The 21,334-nt window shown below is 57.4% G+C and overlaps 1 gene segment (V, D, J or C); it reads left to right on the top strand.

The window, feature by feature from the left end:
* Positions 1-19,580: 19,580 nt before the first annotated feature.
* LOC128946256 (immunoglobulin heavy variable 3-48-like) lies at positions 19,581-19,943 on the top strand (the record flags this gene model as incomplete). The annotated part of the segment is given in 1 exon segment: positions 19,581-19,943. A coding segment is annotated over 1 exon segment (363 nt), but the record flags the coding sequence as incomplete, so codon positions are not given.
* Positions 19,944-21,334: the final 1,391 nt, after the last annotated feature.

Here is a 21,334-nt window from a genome sequence, read left to right on the forward strand (position 1 = left end):
GCAAGCACTGGGTGCGCCACAGACCCGGGCAGGGGCTGGAATGGCTTGCAGAGATCAGCAGTGGCGCTTACACCGACTACGCGCCATTGGCGCAGGGCCGGTTCAGGATCTCCAGGGACAACGGGCAGAGCTCGGTGACGATGACCATGAAAAACCTCAAGGATGAGGATTCCGGATCCCATTTCTGTGCCAAGGGTTCTGGTGCTACTGCTCCTGATAGTGATGCCTATGCTATTGGGCCCGCACCCATCGCTGTGTCACCACTTGCCCTCACCTGTCCCAGACCCTTTCTGAAACCCCAGCCCCTCACCCCATTCCTGTTCCCGTGCCCCAACCCTGCCCTGGCCCTGCCCCACATTCTCAGCTCCTGGCCCCACACCTCAGCTCAGGGCCCACTCAGGGCCATTTTGGCTCCTGAGCTCTTCTTTGCCATTCTGACCCTGCCCTCCACGGATGGAACGTTTCAGGTGACTCCACCCTTGGACCCCTCTGCTTCTCTGATCATGGAGCCCTCGACTCGAGATCAATTTGAACAATTTAATTTCCCCACAATTTCATGTGTAATTTGGGTAAAAAAAAGGGGGTTTTCTCCAGAGACAGGATTCCAGCCCAGCCCCAAGGAGCAGCACCAGACACCGAGGCCGCTGAGGGAGAAGTGAAGCCCCAGGTGGGACAAAGGGAGGGAGGGAGGGAGGAGAAGACGCCGCGATTTTGGGGCTCCGCAGCCTCCCCCCACTTCCTCCCCGGCAGCTGCCAGGGCCCGGCTGGGGCAGGAAAGGAAACAGAAAGTTCCTGGTTTTGGTCACTGTGAAAATCTGTGTTTTGCAGAGGGCAGCTAAACCTCGGGGCGCTGCGGCAGAGCGCCAGCTGCACAAAAAGCTTTGTGTTCAAAGGGCCCTGGAGATATCCCCGTGCCACACTGGGACGGAGGGGAACTGGGGGAGATTGGGGAGAATTGGAGAAAACTGGGGGGAAATTGGGAATTGGGGAAGTGACGGTGGAGTTTGGGGGAAAGTGGTCAAGATTTGAGAAACTGGGGTGGGGATTTTGGGGAAGGATCAGAGAATTCTGAGTTATTTGGGAAGAGAGAGGAGAGGGCTTGGGACCACAACCACCATCAACACCATAAGCATAAGCGCCATTACCACAGCCACTGCTGTAACATTTGGCACAGAAATAGGATCCGGAATCCTCGTCCTTGAGGTTGTTCATGGTCAGCGTCACCGGGCTCTGCCCGTGGTCCCTGGAGATCGTGAGACGTCCTTTGATCGACGGCGCGTACCAGGCACTGCCACCAGTGTTGATCTCTGCAACGTACTCCAGTGCATTCCTTGGTGTCTGTTGATACCAGCCCATCCCAAAACTTCCGAAACTGAACCAGGACCCTTGGCACAGCAACATAAGGGACCCCCCGGGGGGCTGTAGGTCCCCCCCCGACTCCAACAGTGTCACGGTGGCCCGGAGCCCTGCGGGACAAAGGGAAGATGCGCATGGGAAACCTGATTGGTCGAGGGACTTAAAGCTGGTGTGGCCTGCTGGAAAATGGGGCAGGACCCACCTGGGATGAGGATGATGAACTCCCAGGGTCCCAGTTTGGGGCCAAGGGTCTGGATTTGGGTCAAGGGTTGAGCTTTGGCCTCATCCCCATCTCCCCTTTTTCCCGCAGGGCTCCGGGTGGCTGTGACCTGTGGGATCTCAGTCTCTCAGAACTGGGGGGCTTGGGAGTCCTGGAATGTTGCCAGAAATGTCTGGTGGCTGGACTTTGATCCCACATGGGAGATGACATCAGTATGAGGACAGGAGGATTTCACCGGGGTGAATGGTGAAGGGAGAAGTTAATTGGAGTGTGAGATACAGGGTTTAAAATTTCTGTACAGGGGGGTCTAGAGAGGTAAGATGGAGGAATTGGGGCGTGCCCTTCTCCTTCTTCTTCTTCCTCTAGGCCTCCATTTTCTGTGGTGATGTTGGCACTTTGGGATTGGTCTTTACTAAAAGTGCACTGGTTAATAAGGGTAGAGGGTATTGGAGAAAAATGATAAATATTGTATACGTAACTCCGGGTATAAAGATAGGTGGCCACCCCAGGGGCTCTCAGTGTGTGCCCATGGCTGACTGCTGAGCAGAACTCTGTCAGGCCAAGAGAAAATCTTTTAGATAAGCAATTAATAAACACCGAGACCGAGAACAAATCTGAAGCTTCCTCTCGTCCTTTCGAACCCCGGGGGCCCAAGGCCATCTTTGGGCTTTTCCCAGACCATCTAGACAGCACCAAAATCCGACAGTGACCCTGCAGGAGTGCGGGGGGCACCTCCAGCCCCCAGGGGTTCCCTGACATTGCTGTGCCGAGGGTCCGAGTTCAGTTTGGGGGTTTTGCAATGTTCTGGGTGCGCCAGAGACCCGGGCAGGGGCTGGAATTCATCGCCAGCATCAACAGTGATGGTTCCAGCACCAGGTACACAGATTCAGTGCAGGGCCGGTTCAGGATCTCCAGGGACAACGGGCAGAACTCGGTGACGCTGACCATGAACAGCCTCAAGGACGAGGACTCTGGATCCTATTTCTGTGCCAAATATGCGGTTTGGGCTTTTGCTGCAAATCCTTTTGTCCCCATCCACATGGGTTTTTCCCCACTTGTCCCCATTATCCAGATTCTTTCCCCAAACGCAAATCCCTGACCCCATTCCTGTCCCCGTGTCCCAGCTCTGCCCTGCTCTGGCCCCAAATCTCAGCTCTTGGCCCCAAATCTCAGCTCTTGGCACCAAATCTCAGCTCCTGTAACCAAATCAGGGCCGGTTTTACCCTGAGCTCAGCCTCGTCCCTCCAAACCCAACCACTGCCCCCAGACTTGTCCAGTTTCAACCCAAATCTGCCCTGCGGGCACCGAGTCAGCCACAGACCCAAATCTGGCCCGGCTGGACTCACATTGGGAATTTTGGGCTAAAATTTGAATTCTTGATCCCTGATCTTAACTTTGGGCTGAAATCCAGACATTTCGGGGACATTTGGGAAACAAGGGCACAGAGTGTGGCTCAGAGGGGACATTTGGGGCAGAGCCAGAGCAGGGCTGGGACAGAGGGACAGGAATGGGGTTTGGGGGAAGGGTCTGGGGCGTGGGGATGCAGAAAGGGACGCAGTGATTAGATCAGTTTGATCAAGATGAGCAGCAGCATTACAAAAACCATCAGTACTGGTTTTGGCACAGAAATAGGATCCGGAATCCTCGTCCTTGAGGTTGTTCATGGTCAGCGTCACCGAGCTCTGCCCGTTGTCGCTCGTCAATGTGAACCGGCCCTTGACCGAGTCCGCGTAAAAGATGCTTCCACTTCGTCTGCTGATCCGCGCCACTATATCCAGCCCCTGCCCGGGTCTCTGATGGATACACAGCACTGCAAATTTTTCGAAATCAAACCCAGAGGTGCGGAAGAGGAGGCGCAGGGACCCCCCGGGGGGCTGGCGGTCCCCCCCCCACTCCAGCAGGGTGACGGCCGCCCGGAGCCCTGCGGGAAAAAGGGGAGAAGGGGATGAGAAACCTGATTGGTCGAGGGACTCAAAGCAGGCGTGGCCAGATGGACAAAGGTGCAGGACTCTCCTGGGATGACAGTGATGAACTCCAAGGGTCCCAGTTTTGGGCCAAGGGTCAGGATATGGGTCAAGGGTTGAGCTTTGGCCTCATGCCCATCTCCCCTTTGTCCCGCCGGGCTCCGGGTGGCCGTGACCCTGCTGGAGTGCGGGGGGAACCTCCAGCCCGCCGGGGGGTCCCTGACATTGCTGTGCCGAGAGTCCGGGTTCAGTTTTGGTGGTTTCCACATGAGCAGGTATCGCCAGAGACCAGGAAGGGGCTGGAGTGGCTCACGAGTGTCAGCAACGATGGTGGCAGCACCGAGTACGCGGATTCCGTCAAGGGCCGGTTCAGGATCTCCAGGGACAACGGGCAGAGATCGGTGACGCTGACCATGAACAACCTCAAGGACAAGGATTCCGCATCCTATTTCTGTGGCAGAAGTGTTGTTGGTAGTGCTGGTTGGGGTGCTGCTGCAGGTATTGGTCACTCTCATGTTTCGGTTGCATTTGGCCATGTTCCTGTTCCCCGGTCCCCACCTATCTCCATTCTCTGGACCCTTCACCAAAACCCCAAGCCTGGACCCCATTCCTGTCCCCATGTCCTAATCTTGGAGTAGTTGGGCATGAAATCCGCTCTCGGCACCTTACCACAAAGTTGACTCAAACCTTAACCCTTGGCTTGAAGTATCCACTTTTATAACAAGGTTTTGGGGCACAAAGTGGAGATTTGGGTCAGGAGTTGTGGTTTGGGGTCAACGGGTAAGAATTGCGGTTGAGGCAGAGCAAAGTTGGGATCGATGGTCAAGGGCTGGGTGTGGGCTGGGGGTTTGGGGGAAGGGTCTGGGAAACGGGGACAGGGGGGACACACAGATGGGGATGGGGACAGCAAGGCCATCGTCAATAGGATGAGCACTTTCAGCCCAAGCAGCACCAGCACTCTTGGCACAGAAATAGGTGGCAGAATCCTCGTCCTTGAGGTTGTTCATGGTCAGTGTCACCGAGCTCTGCCCGTTGTCCCTGGACATCCTGAACCGGCCCTTGAACAATGGATTGTAGTAGGTGGTGCCACCAGTGTTGTAGATGCCTGCAACGTATTCCAAACCCTGCCCGGGTCTCTGGCGGATCCAGTACATTCCATAACTCCCAAAATCGAACCCGGACCCTCGGCACAGCAACATCAGGGACCCCCCAGGGGGCTGGAAATCCCCCCCGCACTCCAGCAGGTTCACGGCCGCCCGGAGCCCTGCGGGACAGAGGGGAGATTGGGATGAGGGCAAAGCTCAACATTGACCCAAATCCTGACTCTGGGCCCCATATTTGGATCCTTGGAGTTCATCATCCTCCCAGGAGTGTTCTACCCCTTTGTTCAGATGGCCATGCCGACTTAAAAGCCCTACACCAATCAGACTTTCGATTTCCATCATCTCCCTTTTGTCCCACAGGGCTCCGGGCGGCCGTGACCCTGTTGGAGTGCGGGGGGCGCCTCCAGCCCCCCGGGGGGTCCCTGTGCCTCCTCTGCCGAGGGTCCGGGTTCAGTTTCGGACGAACCAGTCTGATGTGGATCCGACAGCGGCCTGGGCAGGGCCTGGAATACATTGCAGGGATTGACTATGATGGAGACACCAGATACTCGTCATCATTCAGCGGCTGAGTCAGCATCTCCAGGGACAACGGGCAGAGCTCGGTGACGCTGACCATGAACAACCTCAAGGTCAAGGATTCCGGATCCTATTTCTGTGCCAAAACTCCTGAGAGTTATAATGCTGTTGTTGATGATCGTAGTGACGCTGCTGGTGCTGGTTATGGAGCATTTAGCCCCGCCCCCTTTGTTGCATCCCTAATTTTCCTGAAACCCCAGACCCTCCCCCCAGATACCAGCCCTCGTCCCCGCTCTTGGTGGCTGAATTCCTGTCCCCAGCCCCGGGCCCAGCGCTGACCTTTGGGGCAGAGTTTGGGGGAAGGTTAATGGCCAAGGGTTGGGATTTGGGGCTGGAGAGGGGAAAGGGAAATGGAGAAATGGTCACGGGTGGGTCAGGGGCTGGGAGCTGGGGAAGGGTCTGGGGAACGGGGACAGGTGGGGATACAGTGATGGGGATGGGGTCAAACAGCAGCACCCAAACCAGCACCGACAGTTTTTGTGCAGAAATAGGATCCGGAATCCTCGTCTTTGAGGTTGTTCATGGTCAGCGTCACCGAGCTCTGCCCGTTGTCCCTGGACATCGTGACCCGGCCCTTGACCAATGGTGCATAGTGGGTTCTGGAAAGATCGTAGCTGATCTCTGCCACGAACTCCAGCCCCTGCCCGGGTCTCTGGCGGATCCAGTACATGTTCACATTCCTGAAACTGAACCCGGACCCTCGGTAGAGGAGGGGCAGGGACCCCCCGGGGGCTGGAGGTCCCCCCCGCACTCCAGCAGGGTCACGGCCACCCGGAGCCCTTCGGGACAAAGGGGAGATGATTAAAAATGAGAAATATGATTGGTCTAGATGGGGAAAAGGTGTGCGTGCTCCAGAAAAAAGGGGCGGAGCCCACCTGGGAGGGGCAGCAGTAGCAGCAGGGACAGGAGCCGGAGGGAGCTCAAGGCCAAGGCCGAGATTTGCTGGAGTTGGGGTCCCAGGGGGGTTTGGGGGTTCTTAACGTGGTATTGCGTTTGAAATCAATGTGGAACCCTGAGGAGAAGGTGTCCAATTAATTAATGAGATTGTTTAATTCCAGCTTTTGAGGAACCTCAGGATAACCAAAAAATCTGCTGGAGATTTGGGACCGAACGAGGGGAGTTATGAGTGAAATTGGTGAAGATTTGGAGATGGGCTCCAAGCGGCCGTGACCCTGCTGGAGTGCGGGGGGGACCTCCACTGACGTTGCTGTGCCGAGGGTCCAGGTTCGATTTCGGGAGTTTTGGGATGGGCTGGATGCGCCAGAGACCCGGGCAGGGGCTGGAATTTGTCGCAAGGATCAGTGACAGTGGAGGTTACACCGAGTATGTGCCATCGGTCAAGGGCCGGGTCACGATCTCCAGGCACAACGGGCAGAGTTCAGTGACACTGACCATGAACAACCTCAAGGACGATGATTCCGCCGTTTATTTCTGTGTCTCCTGGTGGTGGTGGTGCTGCTCCTGCTGATTATATTGACGGTGCTCGTGCTGTCCCCATCTCCTCGTGTCCCCCCCCGTCCCCGTTGCCCAGACCCTTCCCCCAAACCCCCAGCCCACACCCAGCCTTTGGCCATTGATCCCAGCCTTGTTCTGCCTTGGCCCCAATTCTCACCCGCTGACACCAAACCACAACTCCTGACCCCAAATCTCCTCTTTGTGCCCCAAAATTGATTCAGAAAGTGGATACTTCTGGTCATGGGTTAAGATTTCGGTAAACTTTGTGGTCGAGAGTGGAGAATTTGGGGCAGAGCCAGGACAGGGTTGGGAGATGGGATCAGAAATGGGGTCAGGGCAGAGTTTGGGAGAACGGTCTGGGGAACCGGGACAGGTGGGGACACAGCCATGGGGATGGGGTCAATACCATCAGCAGCAGCACCCGAAGTATCATAGGCAGCTTTCCCGCAGAAATAGGAACCGGAACCCCCATCCTTGAGGTTGTTCATGGTCAGCGTCACCGAGCTCTGCCCGTTGTCCCTGGAGATCCTGAACCGGCCCTGCACTGATGGCACGTACCAGGCGTGGGCACCTCTAGCGTCGATCAGCGCCAGCCTTTCCAGCACCTGCCCGCGCCTCTGGCGGGTCCAGGTGATGGAGTGAGCCTCAAAACTGAACCCGGACCCTCGGCAGAGGAGGCGCAGGGACCCCCCAGGGGGCTGGAGGTGCCCCCTGCACTCGAGCAGGGTCACGGCTGCCCGGAGCCCATCCCCAAACCATCCCGGTTATTGCCAAACTCCCCTGGTTTGCTCCCAAATCTCTACCAGAGATGTCCTGTATAATAAGTTGCCTCAAATCATACAATTCTCCCCTATCCACTTGTTAGTAATTGGAAACCTCCTCCTGATTCTTCTCCACTGATGGTGCAATTAAAAACTCATTAATGACCGCCAAAATCCACCGGGACCCCAACCCCAGCACAACATGGCCACTGTCTCGAGTTCCCTGGAGCTCCTGGCCGTGCAGCTGCTGCTGCCCCTCCCAGGTGGGCCCCGCCCATTTTTCCAACAGCCACACCCCTTTCCCCTTCTGGAGCAATCATATTTCTCATTTTTAATCATCTCCCCTTTGTCCCGTAGGGCTCCGGGTGGCCGTGACCCTGCTGGAGTGCGGGGGGGAACTCCAGCCCCCCGGGGGCTCCCTGCGCCTCCTCTGCCGAGGGGCCGGGTTCGATTTCAGTGGTTCTGATCTGCACTGGATCTGCCAGAGCCCTGGGCAGGGGCTGCAGTGGGTGGCCGCCATCGACAGCCACGGTGGCACCGACTACGCGCCGTCACTGCGGGGCCGGGTCACGATCTCCAGGGACAACGGGCAGAGCTCCATGTCCCTGACTGTGAACAAGCTCAAGGACGAGGATCCCAGATCCTGTTTCTGCACCAAGGAGTCCAGCACTAACATTGCTGCTGGTGCCCTTGAATTCATTGACCCGTGCCCATCCCTGTGTCCCCACCTGTCCCCATTGTTCAGGTCCTTCCGTCCGACCCATTACCCCATCCCTGACCCCCACCGACCCAAATCTGGCCCATTTTCCCAAATCTTCAGCATTTGCATCCAGGTTTGGTGACCTTGGCTGAGACTTGTAGCCAGGAGCTGAGGTTTGGGGTCAAGAGCTGAGATTGGGGCAGAGCCAGCTCAGAGCTGGGACACGGGGACAGGAATGGGGTCAGGGGCTGGGGATTGGGGGAAGGGTCTGGGGAACGGGGACAGGTGGGGACAAAGAGATGGGGAGGGGGTAAAAAGGATAACCAGCAGCAGCCCAACTACCAGCACAAGCACATTTGGGACAGAAATAGGTGGCGGGATCCTCGTCCTTGAGGTTGTTCATGGTCAGCGTCACCGAGCTCTGCCCGTTGTCCCTGGAGATCGTGAACCGGCCCTTGACCGAATCCGCGTAGCCAGTCCAACCAGCATTGTTGGTGATCCCAGCGACGTGCTCCAGCCCCTGCCCGGGTCTCTGTCGATACCAGCCCATCCCAAAACTGCCGAAACTGAACCCGGACCCTCGGCAGAGAAGGCGCAGGGACCCCCCGGGGGGCTGGAGTTCCCCCCCGCACTCCAGCAGGGTCACGGCTGCCCAGAGCCCTGCGGGACAAAGGGGAGATGGGGATGAGGCTGAAGCTCAACCCTTAACCCAAATCCTGACTCTGGGCCCCAGATTGGGACCCTTGGAGTTCATCATCCTCCTGCCAGGTGAGTCCCTTCCCTTTTTACAGCTGACACTGCCACCCAGTCATGCCCTCAGCCAATCAGGTTTCTCATCCCCATTTCCCCTTTGTCCTGCAGGGCTCCGGGCTACCGTGACCCTGCTGGAGTGCGGGGGGGAACTCCAGCCCCCTGGGGGGTCCCTGACGTTACTGTGCCAAGGGTCCGGGTTCAGTTTCGGGGGTCACTCCATGCAATGGATCCGCCAGAGCCCCGGGATGGGGCTCGAATGGGTCGCAGGGATCCATAGCCCCAGGGGTTACACCTACTACGCGCCGTCGGTCAAGGGCCGGGTCCGGAACTCCAGGGACAACGGGCAGAGCTTCACAGCCCTGACCATGATCGACCTGCAGGTCGAGGATTCCGGATCCTATTTCTGTGCCAAAGCCGCTGGGGCGGATGGGGATGACCATGATGCCAATGCTATTAACTCCACCCCTATTTTTGTATCCCCAAATGTCCCCAAACCGCAGACCCTTCCCCAATCCCTGGCCTCATCCCCACTCTCGGTGACTGAATTCGTGTCCACAGCCCAGGGCCCAGCGCTGATCTTTGGGGCAGAGTTTGGGGGAAGATAAATGGCCAAGGGTTGGGGTTTGGGGCCGGAGAGGGGAAAGGGAAATGGAGAAATGGTCATGGGCTGGGTCAGGGGCTGGGAGCTTGGGAAGGGTCTGGGGAACTGGGACAGGGCGGACGCAGTGATGGGGAAGAGGTCAATACAGCAGGCATCGTTATCACCAGCATAAACAGCAAAACCCTTGGCACAGAAATAGGTGGCAGAATCCTCGTCCTTGAGGTTGTTCATGGTCAGCATCACCGAGCTCTGCCCGTTGTCCCTGGAGATCGTGAACCGACCCTTGACCGATGGCGCATAGGAGATGTAGGAACCATCGCTGTAGATGCCTGCGAGCCACTCCAGCCACTGCCCAGGTCTCTGGCGCACCCAGCTCAATGGGTAACTCCTGAAATCGAACCCGGACCCTCGGCAGAGGAGGCGCAGGGAACCCCCGGGGGGCTGGAGGTCCCCCCCGCACTCCAGCAAGGTCACGGCCACCTGAAGCCCTGCGGGACAAAGGGTAGATGGGGATGAGGAGACGCATTGGTTATGGACCCAAAGTGGGCACCGCCATGCCAGAAAAAGGGTTTGGGATCCACCTGGGAGGGCCAGCAGGAGCTGCAGGAGGAGGATGGGGAGGTCCCAGGGTCCCAATTTGGGGCCAACATCAGGGTCTGCAGGCAAGAATCAACATTTGGGTGGATTCGTTCCCTCATCCCCATCTCCCCTTTGTCCCGCAGGGCTCCGGGCGTCCGTGACCCTGCTGGAGTGCGGGGGGGACTTCCAGCCGGGGGTTCCCTGCGTCTCCTCTGCCGAGGGTCGGGATTCAGTATCGGGAGTCTTGCCCTACAATGGGCCTGACAGAGACCCGGCCAGGGGCTGGAGTTCGTTGCCTACATCCGCAGTGGTGGCAGCACCTGGTACGCGGATTCGGTCAAGAGCCGGTTCATGATCACCAGGGACAACGGGCAGAGTCTGATGACACCGACCATGACCAACCTCAAGGTCGAGGATTCCGCTCTTTATTTCTTTGCCAAAAATTGGGATGATTGTTGTGCTCCTGCTGCTGGTGAGGATATTGATTGTGGTGATGTTGGTCATGGTGGTTTTGGCCCTGCTCCCATTTGGACTCCCCCCTGTCCTCAAACCCAGACCCTTACTCTAAAACCTCAGCCCTTGACACTTGTGACCATCGGCCTGAGAATCCCTCTGGGGCAGCCCAAAATCTGCAACCCTGTCCCCAAACCCAAGGTGCGGGCATTAAATCTTGAGGATTCAGCACGAAAATTGGCAACAAGGGTGAAGGGGTGCGGCCGAGAGTTGGGAGTTTGGGGGAGAATGGGGGAGATTTGGGAAAGAGCCAGTTCAGGGCTGGGACACGGGGACAGGAATGGGGTCAGGGGCTGGGGACTGGGGGAAGGGTCTGGGGAACGGGGACAGGGGGGACATAGCAATGGGTGCAGGGTCAATACAATAGGCACCAGTATAACCAGCACAGCCAGCAGCACCCTTGGCACAGAAATAGGATCCGGAATCCTCGTCCTTGAGGTTGTTCATGGTCAGCGTCACTGAGCTCTGCCCGTTGTCCCTGGAGATCGTGAACCGGCCCTGCACTGATGGCGCGTAGCCGGTGCTACGACCATTGTAGCTGATACTGGCAATGTATTCCAGCCCCTTCTCGGGCCTCTGGCGCATCCATCCCATTGCAACACTCCCAAAACTGAACCCAGACCCTCGGCAGAGGAGGCGCACGGAACCCCGGGGGGCTGGAGGTCCCCCCCGCACTCCAGTAGGGTCACGGCTGCCCGGAGCCCTGCGGGACAAAAGGGAGATGGGGATGGGAAATCTGATTGGCTGCGGACCCGAAGTGAACATGGCCATGCCAGAAAAAGTGTGTGAGACCCATCTGGGAGAGGCAGCAGGAGCAAAACAACCAGGATGGGATGGTCCATGGTTCACAGTTTGGGGCCAAGAGTCAGGATTTGGGTCAATGTTGAGCTTTGGCCCTATCCCCATCTCCCCTTTGTCCCGCAGGGCTCCGGGTGGCCGTGACCCTGCTGGAGTGCGAGGGGGACCTCCAGCCCCCCGGGGCGGCCCTGACTGTGCACTGCTGCACCTCTGGGTTCGATTTTGGGTGTCAGCCCATGAGCTGGGTCCGTCAGAGACCCAGGCAGGGGCTGGAGTGGCTCGCGGGGATCAGCACTGGTGGCAGCACATGCTATGCGCTATCGGTCAAGGGCCGGGTCACGATCTCCAGGGACAACGGGCAGAGCTCAGTGACCCTGACCATGAACAACCTCAAGGACGAGGATTCCGGATCCTATTTCTGTGCCAAACGTGCTACTAGTGGTTGTTGTAGTCCTGGTGCTTACAGTGAAGATGACAGTTGTGGATCCACCCCCCTCTCAGTGTCCCCCCCTGCCCCCAATCTGAGACCCGCCCCCCAAACATCAGATCTTCACCCTTTGTTCCCATTTTGCCCCAATGATCAGCACTGACCACAAACCCTCCTCTGCTCCTGCCCCAAAACTCAACCATTGGCCCCAAACCTTCCCCCCTGGGCTCCAGGTCAGGCCGCCTCCAATCAGGGCCTCGGAAACCTGGAGATATTTGCATGAAATGGGCAAAATTGTGAGAAAGCCGAGAGTTGGGGCAGCAGGGGCCAAGTTTAGGGGAAAATATTGAGCATTTGAAGAGAAAAGTTGGGCTCTGGAGGAAGGATCACTGGGAATGGAGACATCTGGTGACCATCGTGGAGGGCGGGACCACTGCCGGAATTGTAAATAAAAGCAGCAGAACCATAAGTGTAACCACTCTAAGCATGTTTGGCACAGAAATAGGATCCGGAATCCTCGTCCTTGAGGTTGTTCATGGTCAGCGTCACCGAGCTCTGCCCGTTGTCCCTGGAGATCGTGAACCGGTCCTGCACCGACAGCACGTAGTCGGTGCTGCCAGCATTGATGTTGATACTGGCAATTTATTCCAGCGTCTGCCATGGTGTCTGGCGCATCCAGCACATATCAAAACTGCCAAAATCAAACCCAGAGGAGAGGCACAGCAACGTCAGGGACCCCCTGGGGGGCTGGAGGTCCCCCCCGCACTCCAGCAGGGTCACGGACGCCCGGAGCCCTGCGGGACAAAGGGGAGAAAAAAAAACCAACCCAAATTTTAATTCTTGCATGCAGACCCTGATGTTGGCCCCAAATTGGGACCCTTGGACCTCCCCATCCTCCTCCTGCAGCACCTGCTGGCCCTCCCAGGTGGATCCCACACCCTTATTCTGGCATGGCGAGGCCCACTTTGGGTCCAAAAGCAATCCATGCCCTCATCCCCATCTCCCCTCCCATCTGCCAAACATCTGGCTTCAATTTCACAAAATCTGCAATGTTCTGGATGCGCCAGAGACCCTGGCTGGGGCTGGAATACGTCGCGGGGATCAACGGTCATGGTTCCACCGCCAGATACGCGCCATCGGTCAAGGGCCAGTTCAGGATCTCCAGGGACAACGGGCAGAGCTCGGTGACGCTAACCATGAACAACCTCAAGGACGAGGATTCCGGATCCTATTTCTGTGCCAAAAGCGCCTCTGATGGTTGGGGTTGGGAGACTCATGCTGCTGGTTCTAATTTTGGTCCTGTCTCCATCCCCGTTCCCCAGATCCTTCCCTCCTACCCTTGACCCCAGTGTTGACCCCCACAGACCCAAATCGGCCCGTTTTCCCCAAATCTCGACCATTTCCACCCAGGTTTGAGAACCTTGGTTTAGCCTTGGAGCCAAGAGCTGAGGTTTGGTGCCAAGAGCCGAGATTTGGGGCAGAGCCAGCTGAGTTTGGGGCCAATGGTCAGAAGTGAACCCCACTGAGATCTGGGGCACACAGTGTAGGGTTTTGGGGATGAATCTTTGAGAATTATTTCAAATTCTGAAAGCGCCATGGAAATGTGTGAGGTGAGAATATGATTCGGGAGATTGGGGAGAAGGGTCAAGATTTGTGGCCAACACTAAAGATTTGAGGGTCGAATGTGGGGTTTTGGGATGTTTGTGGGCACAGCATCGAGGAGGGGCCACCACTGGCATCTTCATCATAACCAGCAGCAATATTAGGACCACAACCACTGCTGTAACATTTGGCGCAGAAATAGGATCCGGAATCCTCTTCCTTGAGATTGTTCATGGTCAGCGTCACCGAGCTCTGCCCGTTGTCCCTGGAGATCGTGACCCTGCCGTTCACTGAATCCGCGTAGCCGGAGTTGCCACCATCGTTCCTGATCCACGCGAGCCATTCCAAGCCCTGCCTGGGTCTCTGGCGCACCGAGAACATGTCGTAGCTTCTGAAACTGAACCCGGACCCTCGGCAGAGGAGGCGCAGGGACCCCCCGGGGGGCTGGAGGTCCCCCCCGCACTCCAGCAGGGTCACGGCCGCCCGGAGCCCTGTGGGACAAAGGGGAGATGGGGATGAGGTCAAAGCTCAACCCTTGACCAAAACCCTGACTCTGGGCCCGAAACTGGACCCTTTGGACCACCCCATCCTAGTTGTCCTGCTCCGGCTGCCCCTCTAAGGTGGGTCCCGCCCGATTTTCCAGTTTGACACATCCACATTGAGACCCTCAGCCAATCAGGTTTCGCATCCCCATCACTCCTTTGTCCCTCAGGGCTCCGGTCGGCCGTGACCCTGCTGGAGTGCGTGGGGGCCCTCCAGGCCCCCGGGGGTTCCCTGCGCCTCCTCTGCCGAGGGTCTGGGTTAAGTTTCGGCAGTTTTGAAATGGAATGGGCTCGACAGAGGCCCGGGCAGGGGCTGGAATGGGTCGCGGGGATCAGGTACGATGGTGCTTACACCGAGTACGTGCCATCGGTCAAGGGCCGGTTAACGATCTCCAGGGACAACGGGCAGAGCTCGGTGACGCTGACCATGAACAACCTCAAGGACGAGGATTCCGCTGTTTATTTCTGTGCCAAACGCACTTATGGTGATAATTGGGCCTTTGCTGATGCTTATCATTTTGTCCCCAACCCCGTGCCCTTGCTCCCCTCCTGTCCCCATTCCCCTGGCCCTTCCCACAAACCCCAAGCCCTGACCCTGTTCCTGTCCCCTTGTCCCAACCCTGATAAGACCCAGATATCTGATTTGGGCTGATCCCCGTGCCTTGCAGGCCAATCTCGATAAATCTTGGAGACAGAGTGCCCCAAAACCCAATCAGCTCAGAGATGCCACCTTCTCAGCAAGCTCAGTGATTTCAGCTCTTTAGTGATTCTCAGCTCCCTCAGGATTTCAGCTATTTAGTGATTTCAGCTCTTTCGTGATTATCAACTCTCTCAGGATCTCAGCTCTTTCGTGATTCTCAGCTCTCAGGATCCCAGCTCTTTGCTCATTCGCTGGGGCGCCTTTGGCTGTGGCAGAACCAGACGGACAGGAGAGGTCCTGGTGGTTCCACAGCCATGGTTCATTGAGGGATCTGTGAGGTGTTGAAGTGACAGCTCTTCTCCTGTCAGATGGGCTAAACCAGCCCCTTTTATAGGGTACAGGGGGATCCAAACATGTGCAACAGTGAGGGTCAGGGAGAAGTCACCAATGGGGTTAGAGAGAGAAGCTCTGGTGTGAGAGGCAGAAGACAGGAGATCATTTTGCTGTTCCATCATGGCTGAGCAGTTCCAGCTGTTACGTCTCAATCCTGCATGGAAGTCTCGCAATCTCTGCGGACTCTGCTAAAGGACATGGGGTCAACACGATAGGCAACAGTCTCCCAGCCAGTACCATCCTCCACAGATTTGGCGCAGAAATACGATCCGGAATCCTCAAACTTGAGGTTGTTCATGGTCAGCGTCACCGATCTCTGCCTGTTGTCCCTGGAGATCGTGAACCGGCCCTTGACAGACGGCGCATAGGCAGTGGTGCCACCACTGGTGATCCCCGTAAACCACTCCAGCGCCTGTCGGGGTCTCTGGCGGATGCAGAGCATGGTGGAACTGCCAAAACTGAACCCGGACCCTCGGCAGAGGAGGCGCAGGGATGCCCCGGGGAGCTGGAGGTCCCCCCCACAGCAGGGTAACGCCCACCCGGAGCCCTGCGGGACAAAGGGGAGATGGGGACGGGAAACCGGATTGGTCAAGAGTGCCCAACTTCACATGGCATGCTTCAAAAATGGAGCAGGACTCACATGGGTGGAGGATGATGAACTCCATGGTTCCCAGTTTGGCGCCCAGAGTCAGGATTTGGGTCAAGGGTTGAGCTTTGGCCCCATCCCCATCGGCCTTTGTCCCGCAGGGCTCCGGGCGGCCGTGACCCTGCTGGAGTGCGGGGGGACCTGCAGCCCCCCGGGGGGTCCCTGACGTTTCTGTGCCGCGCATCTGCGTTTTATTTTGGCAGTTTTGGGATGGGCTGGATGCGCCAGAGACCCGGGCAGACGCTGGAATACATCGCCAGTATCAGCAACACTGGTGGTTGCACCTACTACACGCCTTCGGTCAAGGGCCGGTTCAGAATCTCCAGGGACAACGGGCAGAGCTCGGTGACGCTGACCATGAACAACCTCAAGGACGAGGATTCCACCGTTTATTTCTGCACCAAATGCGCTAGTAGTAGTTATGGTGGTAGTATTGCTGCTTTTAGTGACAATTCCGGCAGCGGCCCCAGCCCTAGGATGGTCACCAGATGTCTCCACTCCCAGTGATCCTTCCTCCAGAGCCCAGCTTTTCTCCTCAAGTGTTAAAGAGTTTCCCCCAAACTCCGCCCCTGCTGCCTCAACCCTACACTTTCCCCCAGTTTTGCCCATTTCACCCAAATCTCCCCAAGCTCCCTGGGCCCTGATTGGAGGAGGCCTGAACTGGAGGCCAGGTGTCAATGTTTGGGGCCAATGGTTGACATTTGGGGCAGGAGCAGGGGAGGGTTTGGGGTCAGTGCTGACCATTGGTGCAAATGAGGACAAAGGGTTAAGATCTGAGTCAATGGGTGAGGTTTGGGAGAATGGTCAGAGGGTTGGGGACATCTGGGGACCCAACAACAAAGGCCGGCCTGAAACCGGCACCAATACCATAAGCTTCGTAATTACAACCAGCAAAATAACACTTCGCACAGAAATAGATGGCAGAATCCTCATCCTTGAGGTTGTTCATGGTCAGCATCACCGAGCTCTGCCCGTTGTCCCTGGAGATCGTGAACCGCCCCTGCACTCACGGCGCATAGTAGGGGTAAGCAGCAGTGCTGATCACCGCGAGCAACTCCAGCCCCTGCCTGGGTCTCTGTCAGACCCAGAGCAGGTCAGAACTGCTGAAACTTAACCAGGACCCTCGGCACAGCAACGTCAGGGACCCCCTGGGGTCTGGAGATCTCCCCCGCACTCCAGCAGGGTCACGGCCCCTAGGAGCCCTGCAGGACAAAGGGGAGATGGGGATGAGGCCAAAGATCAACCCTTGACCCTAATGTCCCAACTATCGGCCTCAGGTTGTGACAATTTGTTTTTCTCCTCCTACTCCTGGTCACCCTCCCAGGTGGGTCCCGTCCCTTTCTCCAGCTGGCCACACCCACTTTGGGTCCTCAGCCAATCAGGTTTCTCATCCCCATCTCCCCTTTGTCCTGCAGGGCTCTGGGCGGCCGTGAACCTGCTGGCGTGCGGGGGGCACCTCCAGCCCCCCCGGGGGTCCCTGCGCCTCCTCTGCCGTGGGTCCGGGTTCGATTTTGGGAGTTTTGGGATGGGCTGGTATCGACAGACACCAAAGAATGCACTGGAATGGCTCGCAAGTATCACCAGCAATGGTGGCAGCACCTGGTACGCGCCATCAGTCAAGGGCCGGTTCACGATCTCCAGGGACAACGGGCAGAGCTCAGTGACGCTGACCATGACCAACCTCAAGGACGAGGATTCCGCCGTCTATTTCTGCGGGAAATCTTACAATACTGGTGGTCCTGGTGCTGCTGCTCATGGGGACCTGCGAAGTCCTGGTCTCACCCTCATCACTGCACCCCCTCCTGTCCCCATTCCCCAGACCCTTGCCCAGCTCCCAGCCCCTGACCCAGCCCATGACCATTTCTCCATTTCCCTTTCCCCTCTCCGGCCCCAAACCCCAACCCTTGGCCATTGATCTTCCCCCAAACTCTGCCCCAAAGGTCAGCGCTGGGCCGGGGCTGTGGACACGAATTCAGTCACCGAGAGCGGGGACGAGGGCTGGTATCTGGGGGGAGGGTCTGTGGTTTGTGGACAATTAGGGACGCAACAAAGGGGGCAGGGCTAAATGCTCCATAACCAGCACCAACAGAGTCACTACGATCAGCAACAACAGCATTATAACCCTCAGGAGTTTTGGCGCAGAAATAGGATTTGGAATCCTCATCCTTGTGGTTGTTCATGGTCAGCGTCACCAACTCTGCCCGTTGTCCCTGGAGATGCTACTCGGCCGCTGAACGATGACGGGTATCTGGTGTATCCATCATAGTCAATCCCTGCAATGTATTCCAGGCCCTGCCCAGGTCTCTGGCGGGTCCACATCAGACTGGTTCGTTCAAAACTGAGCCCGGACCGTTGGCAGAGGAGGCGCAGGGACCCCCCGGGGGGCTGGAGGTCTGCCCCTCACTCCAGCAGGGTCACAGCCGGCCGGAGCCCGGCGGGACAAAAGGGAGATGACTGAAATCGAAAGTCTGATTGGTGTAGGGCTTTTAAGTGGGCGTGGCCAGCTGGACAAAGGGGTAGAACACTCCTGGGAGGAGGATGATGAACTCCAAGAATCCCAATATGGGGCCCAGAGTCAGGACTTGGGTCAATGCTGAGCTTTGCTCTCATCCCCATCTCCCCTCTGTCCCGCAAGGCTCCGGGCAGCCGTGACCCTGCTGGAGGGCAGGGGGTACCACCAGCCCCCCGGGTGGTCCCTGACGTTGCTGTGCCGAGGGTCCGGGTTAAATTTTGGGAGTTATGGAATGTACTGGATCTGCTAGAGACCTGGGCAGGGTTTGGAATACGTTGCAGGCATCTACAAAACTGGTGGCACCACATTCTAAAATCCATCGGTCAAGGGCCAGTTCAGGATCTCCAGGGAGAACGGGCAGAGCTCGGTGACGCTGACCATGAACAACCTCAAGGACGAGGATTCCGCCACCTATGTCTGTGCAAAGAGTGCTGGTGCTGCTTGGGCTGAAAGTGCTCATCCTATTGACGATGGCCTTGCTGTCCCCATCCCCCTCTCTGTGTCCCCCCCTGTCTCCGTTGCCCAGACCCTTCACCCAAACCCCCAGCCCACACCCAGCCCTTGACCATTGATCCCAACCTTGCTCTGCCTCGGCCCCAATTCTCACCCGCTGACCCCAAACCACAACTCCGGACCCAAATCTCCTCTTTGTGCCCCAAAACCTTGTTATAAAAGTGGATACTTCAAGCCAAGGGTTAAGGTTTGAGTCAACTTTGTGGTAAGGTGCAGAGAGCGGATTTCAGGCCGAACCACTCCAAGATTAGGACATGGGGACAGCAATGGGGTCCAGGCTTGGGGTTTTGGGGAAGGGTCCAGAGAATGGAGATAGGTGGGGACCAGGGAACAGGAACACAGCCAAATGCAACCGAAACATGAAAGTGACCAATACCTGCAGCACTACCAACAACACTTCTGCCACAGAAATAGTATCCGGAATCCTCATCCTTGTGGTTGTTCATGGTCAGCGTCACCGAGCTCTGCCCGTTGTCCCTGGAGATTGTGACCCGGCCCTTGACTGAATCCGCGTACCTGGTGCGGCCACCATCGTTGCTGACACTTGCGACTGCTTCCAGCCCCTGCCCGGGTCTCTGCCGATACCAGCTCATGTTAAAACCACTGAAACTGAACCCGGACCCTCGGCAGAGGAGGCGCAGGGAACCCCCGGGGGGCTGGAGGTCCCCCCCGCTCTCCAGCAAGGTCACGGCCGCCCAGAGCCCTGCGGGACATCGGGCAGATGATGGAAACGACAAATCTGATTGGTCCAGAACGAGAAAAGGGGCATGGCTTGCAGAAAAAAGGGGCAGGACCCACGTAAGACGGCAGCCAGGATGAGGATGTGGTGGCAGAGGTGTCAAAATTTGGGGCCAAGAGTCAGGATTTGGGTCAAGGGTTGAGCTTTGGCCTCATCCCCATCTCACCTTTGTCCCGCAGGGCTCCGGGCGGCCGTGACCCTGCTGGAGTGCGGGGGGGACCTCCAGCCCCCCGGGGGGTCCCTGCGCGTCCTCTGCCGAGGGTCCGGGTTCAGTTTTGGCAGTTTTGACATGGAATGGATCGGCCAGAGACCCGGGCAGGGGCTGGAATTCTTTGCCTACTTCAGCAACACTGGTGGTTACACCTACTACGCGCCATCGGTCAAGGGCCGGTTCAGGATCTCCAGGGACAATGGGCAGAGCTCGGTGACGCTGACCATGAACAACCTCAAGGACGAGGATTCCGCCGTTTATTTCTGTGCCAAATCTGCTTATGCTGGTGCAGCTGCTGCTTATATTGACCATGCCGGTTTTGGCATCACCCCTGTCTGAGCGTTTTGGCATCATCCCTGTCTAAGGGGACATGGGGAACAGAAACCTGATTGGTCAAGAGGGCCCACGTTGGCATGGCACACTTGAAAAAGTGGTGGGACGCCTGTGAGAGGAGGATGATGAACTCCAAGGGTCCCAGTTTGGGGCCAAGAGTCAGGATTTAGGTCAAGAGTTGAGCTTTGGCCACATCCCCATCTCCCCTTTGTCCCGCAGGGCTCCAGGCAGCCGTGACCCTGCCGGAGTGCGGGGGGCACCTCCAGCCCCCCAGGGGGTCCCTGTGCCTCCTCTGCCGAGGGTCCGGGTTCGATTTGGGACAAACCAGTTTTATTTGGGTTCGCGAGGGGCCTGGGCAGGTGCTGGAAGGGGTTGTGCGGATTGACTACGATGGAGACACCTACTACGGGGATACAGTCAAGGGCTGGGTCGCGATCTCCAGGTACAATGGGCAGAGCTTGGTGACGCTGACCATGAACAACCTCAAGGACAAGGATTCTGGATGCTATTTCTGTGGCAAAGCTCCAGAAGGAAAATATGCTCTAGGTGCTGTTGATGGTTTTGACCCCATCCCCATGGCTGTGTCCCCACCTGTACCAGTTCCCCAGACCCTTCTCGCAAACTCTGCCCCTGATGCCATTTCTGACCCCATCTCCCAACCCTGTCCTGACTCTACCCCAAATTCTCCACTCTTGGCCACACACTTGACTGAAATCTTAACCCATGACCAGAAGTATCCACTTTCAGAATCAAGTTTTGGGGCACAAAGAGGAGATTTGGGGTCAGGAGTTGTGGTTTTGGGTCAGTGGGTGAGAACTGGGGCCGAGGCAGAGCAAGGTTGGGATCAATGGTCAAGGGATGGGTGTGGGCTGGGGGTTTGGGGAAAGGGTCTGGGGAACGGGGACAGGGGGGGACACAGGGATGGGAACAGCACGAGCACCCTCAATATAATCAGCAGGAGCAGCACCACCACCACCAGGAGCTTTGGCACAGACATAGGTGGCGGAATCGTCGTCCTTGAGGTTGTTCATGGTCAGTGTCACCGAGCTCTGCCCGTTTTCCCTGGAGATCGTGACCCGGCCCTTGACCGATGGTGTAACCTCCACTGTCACTGATCCTTGCGATGTACTTCAGCCCCTGTCCAGGCCCCTGTCGATACCAGCCCATCCCAAAACTGCCGAAACTTAACCCAGACCCTCGGCAGAGGAGGCGCAGGGACACCCCGGGGGGCTGGAGGTCCCCCCCGCACTCCAGCAGGGTCACAGCTTCCCAGAGCCCATCTCCAAAACCTCACCAATTTCACTTATAACTCCCCTGGTTCGGTCCCAAATCTCCACCCGAGGCTTTGGGTATCCTGAAGTTCCTCAAAATCTGGAATGAAACTCAATATTGTCATT

This window comes from Melozone crissalis, unplaced genomic scaffold, assembly GCF_028551555.1.
Source record: "Melozone crissalis strain CALT ecotype California unplaced genomic scaffold, PUWL_Pcris_2 ptg000079l_1, whole genome shotgun sequence".
NCBI classification, from domain to species: Eukaryota; Metazoa; Chordata; class Aves; order Passeriformes; family Passerellidae; genus Melozone; species Melozone crissalis.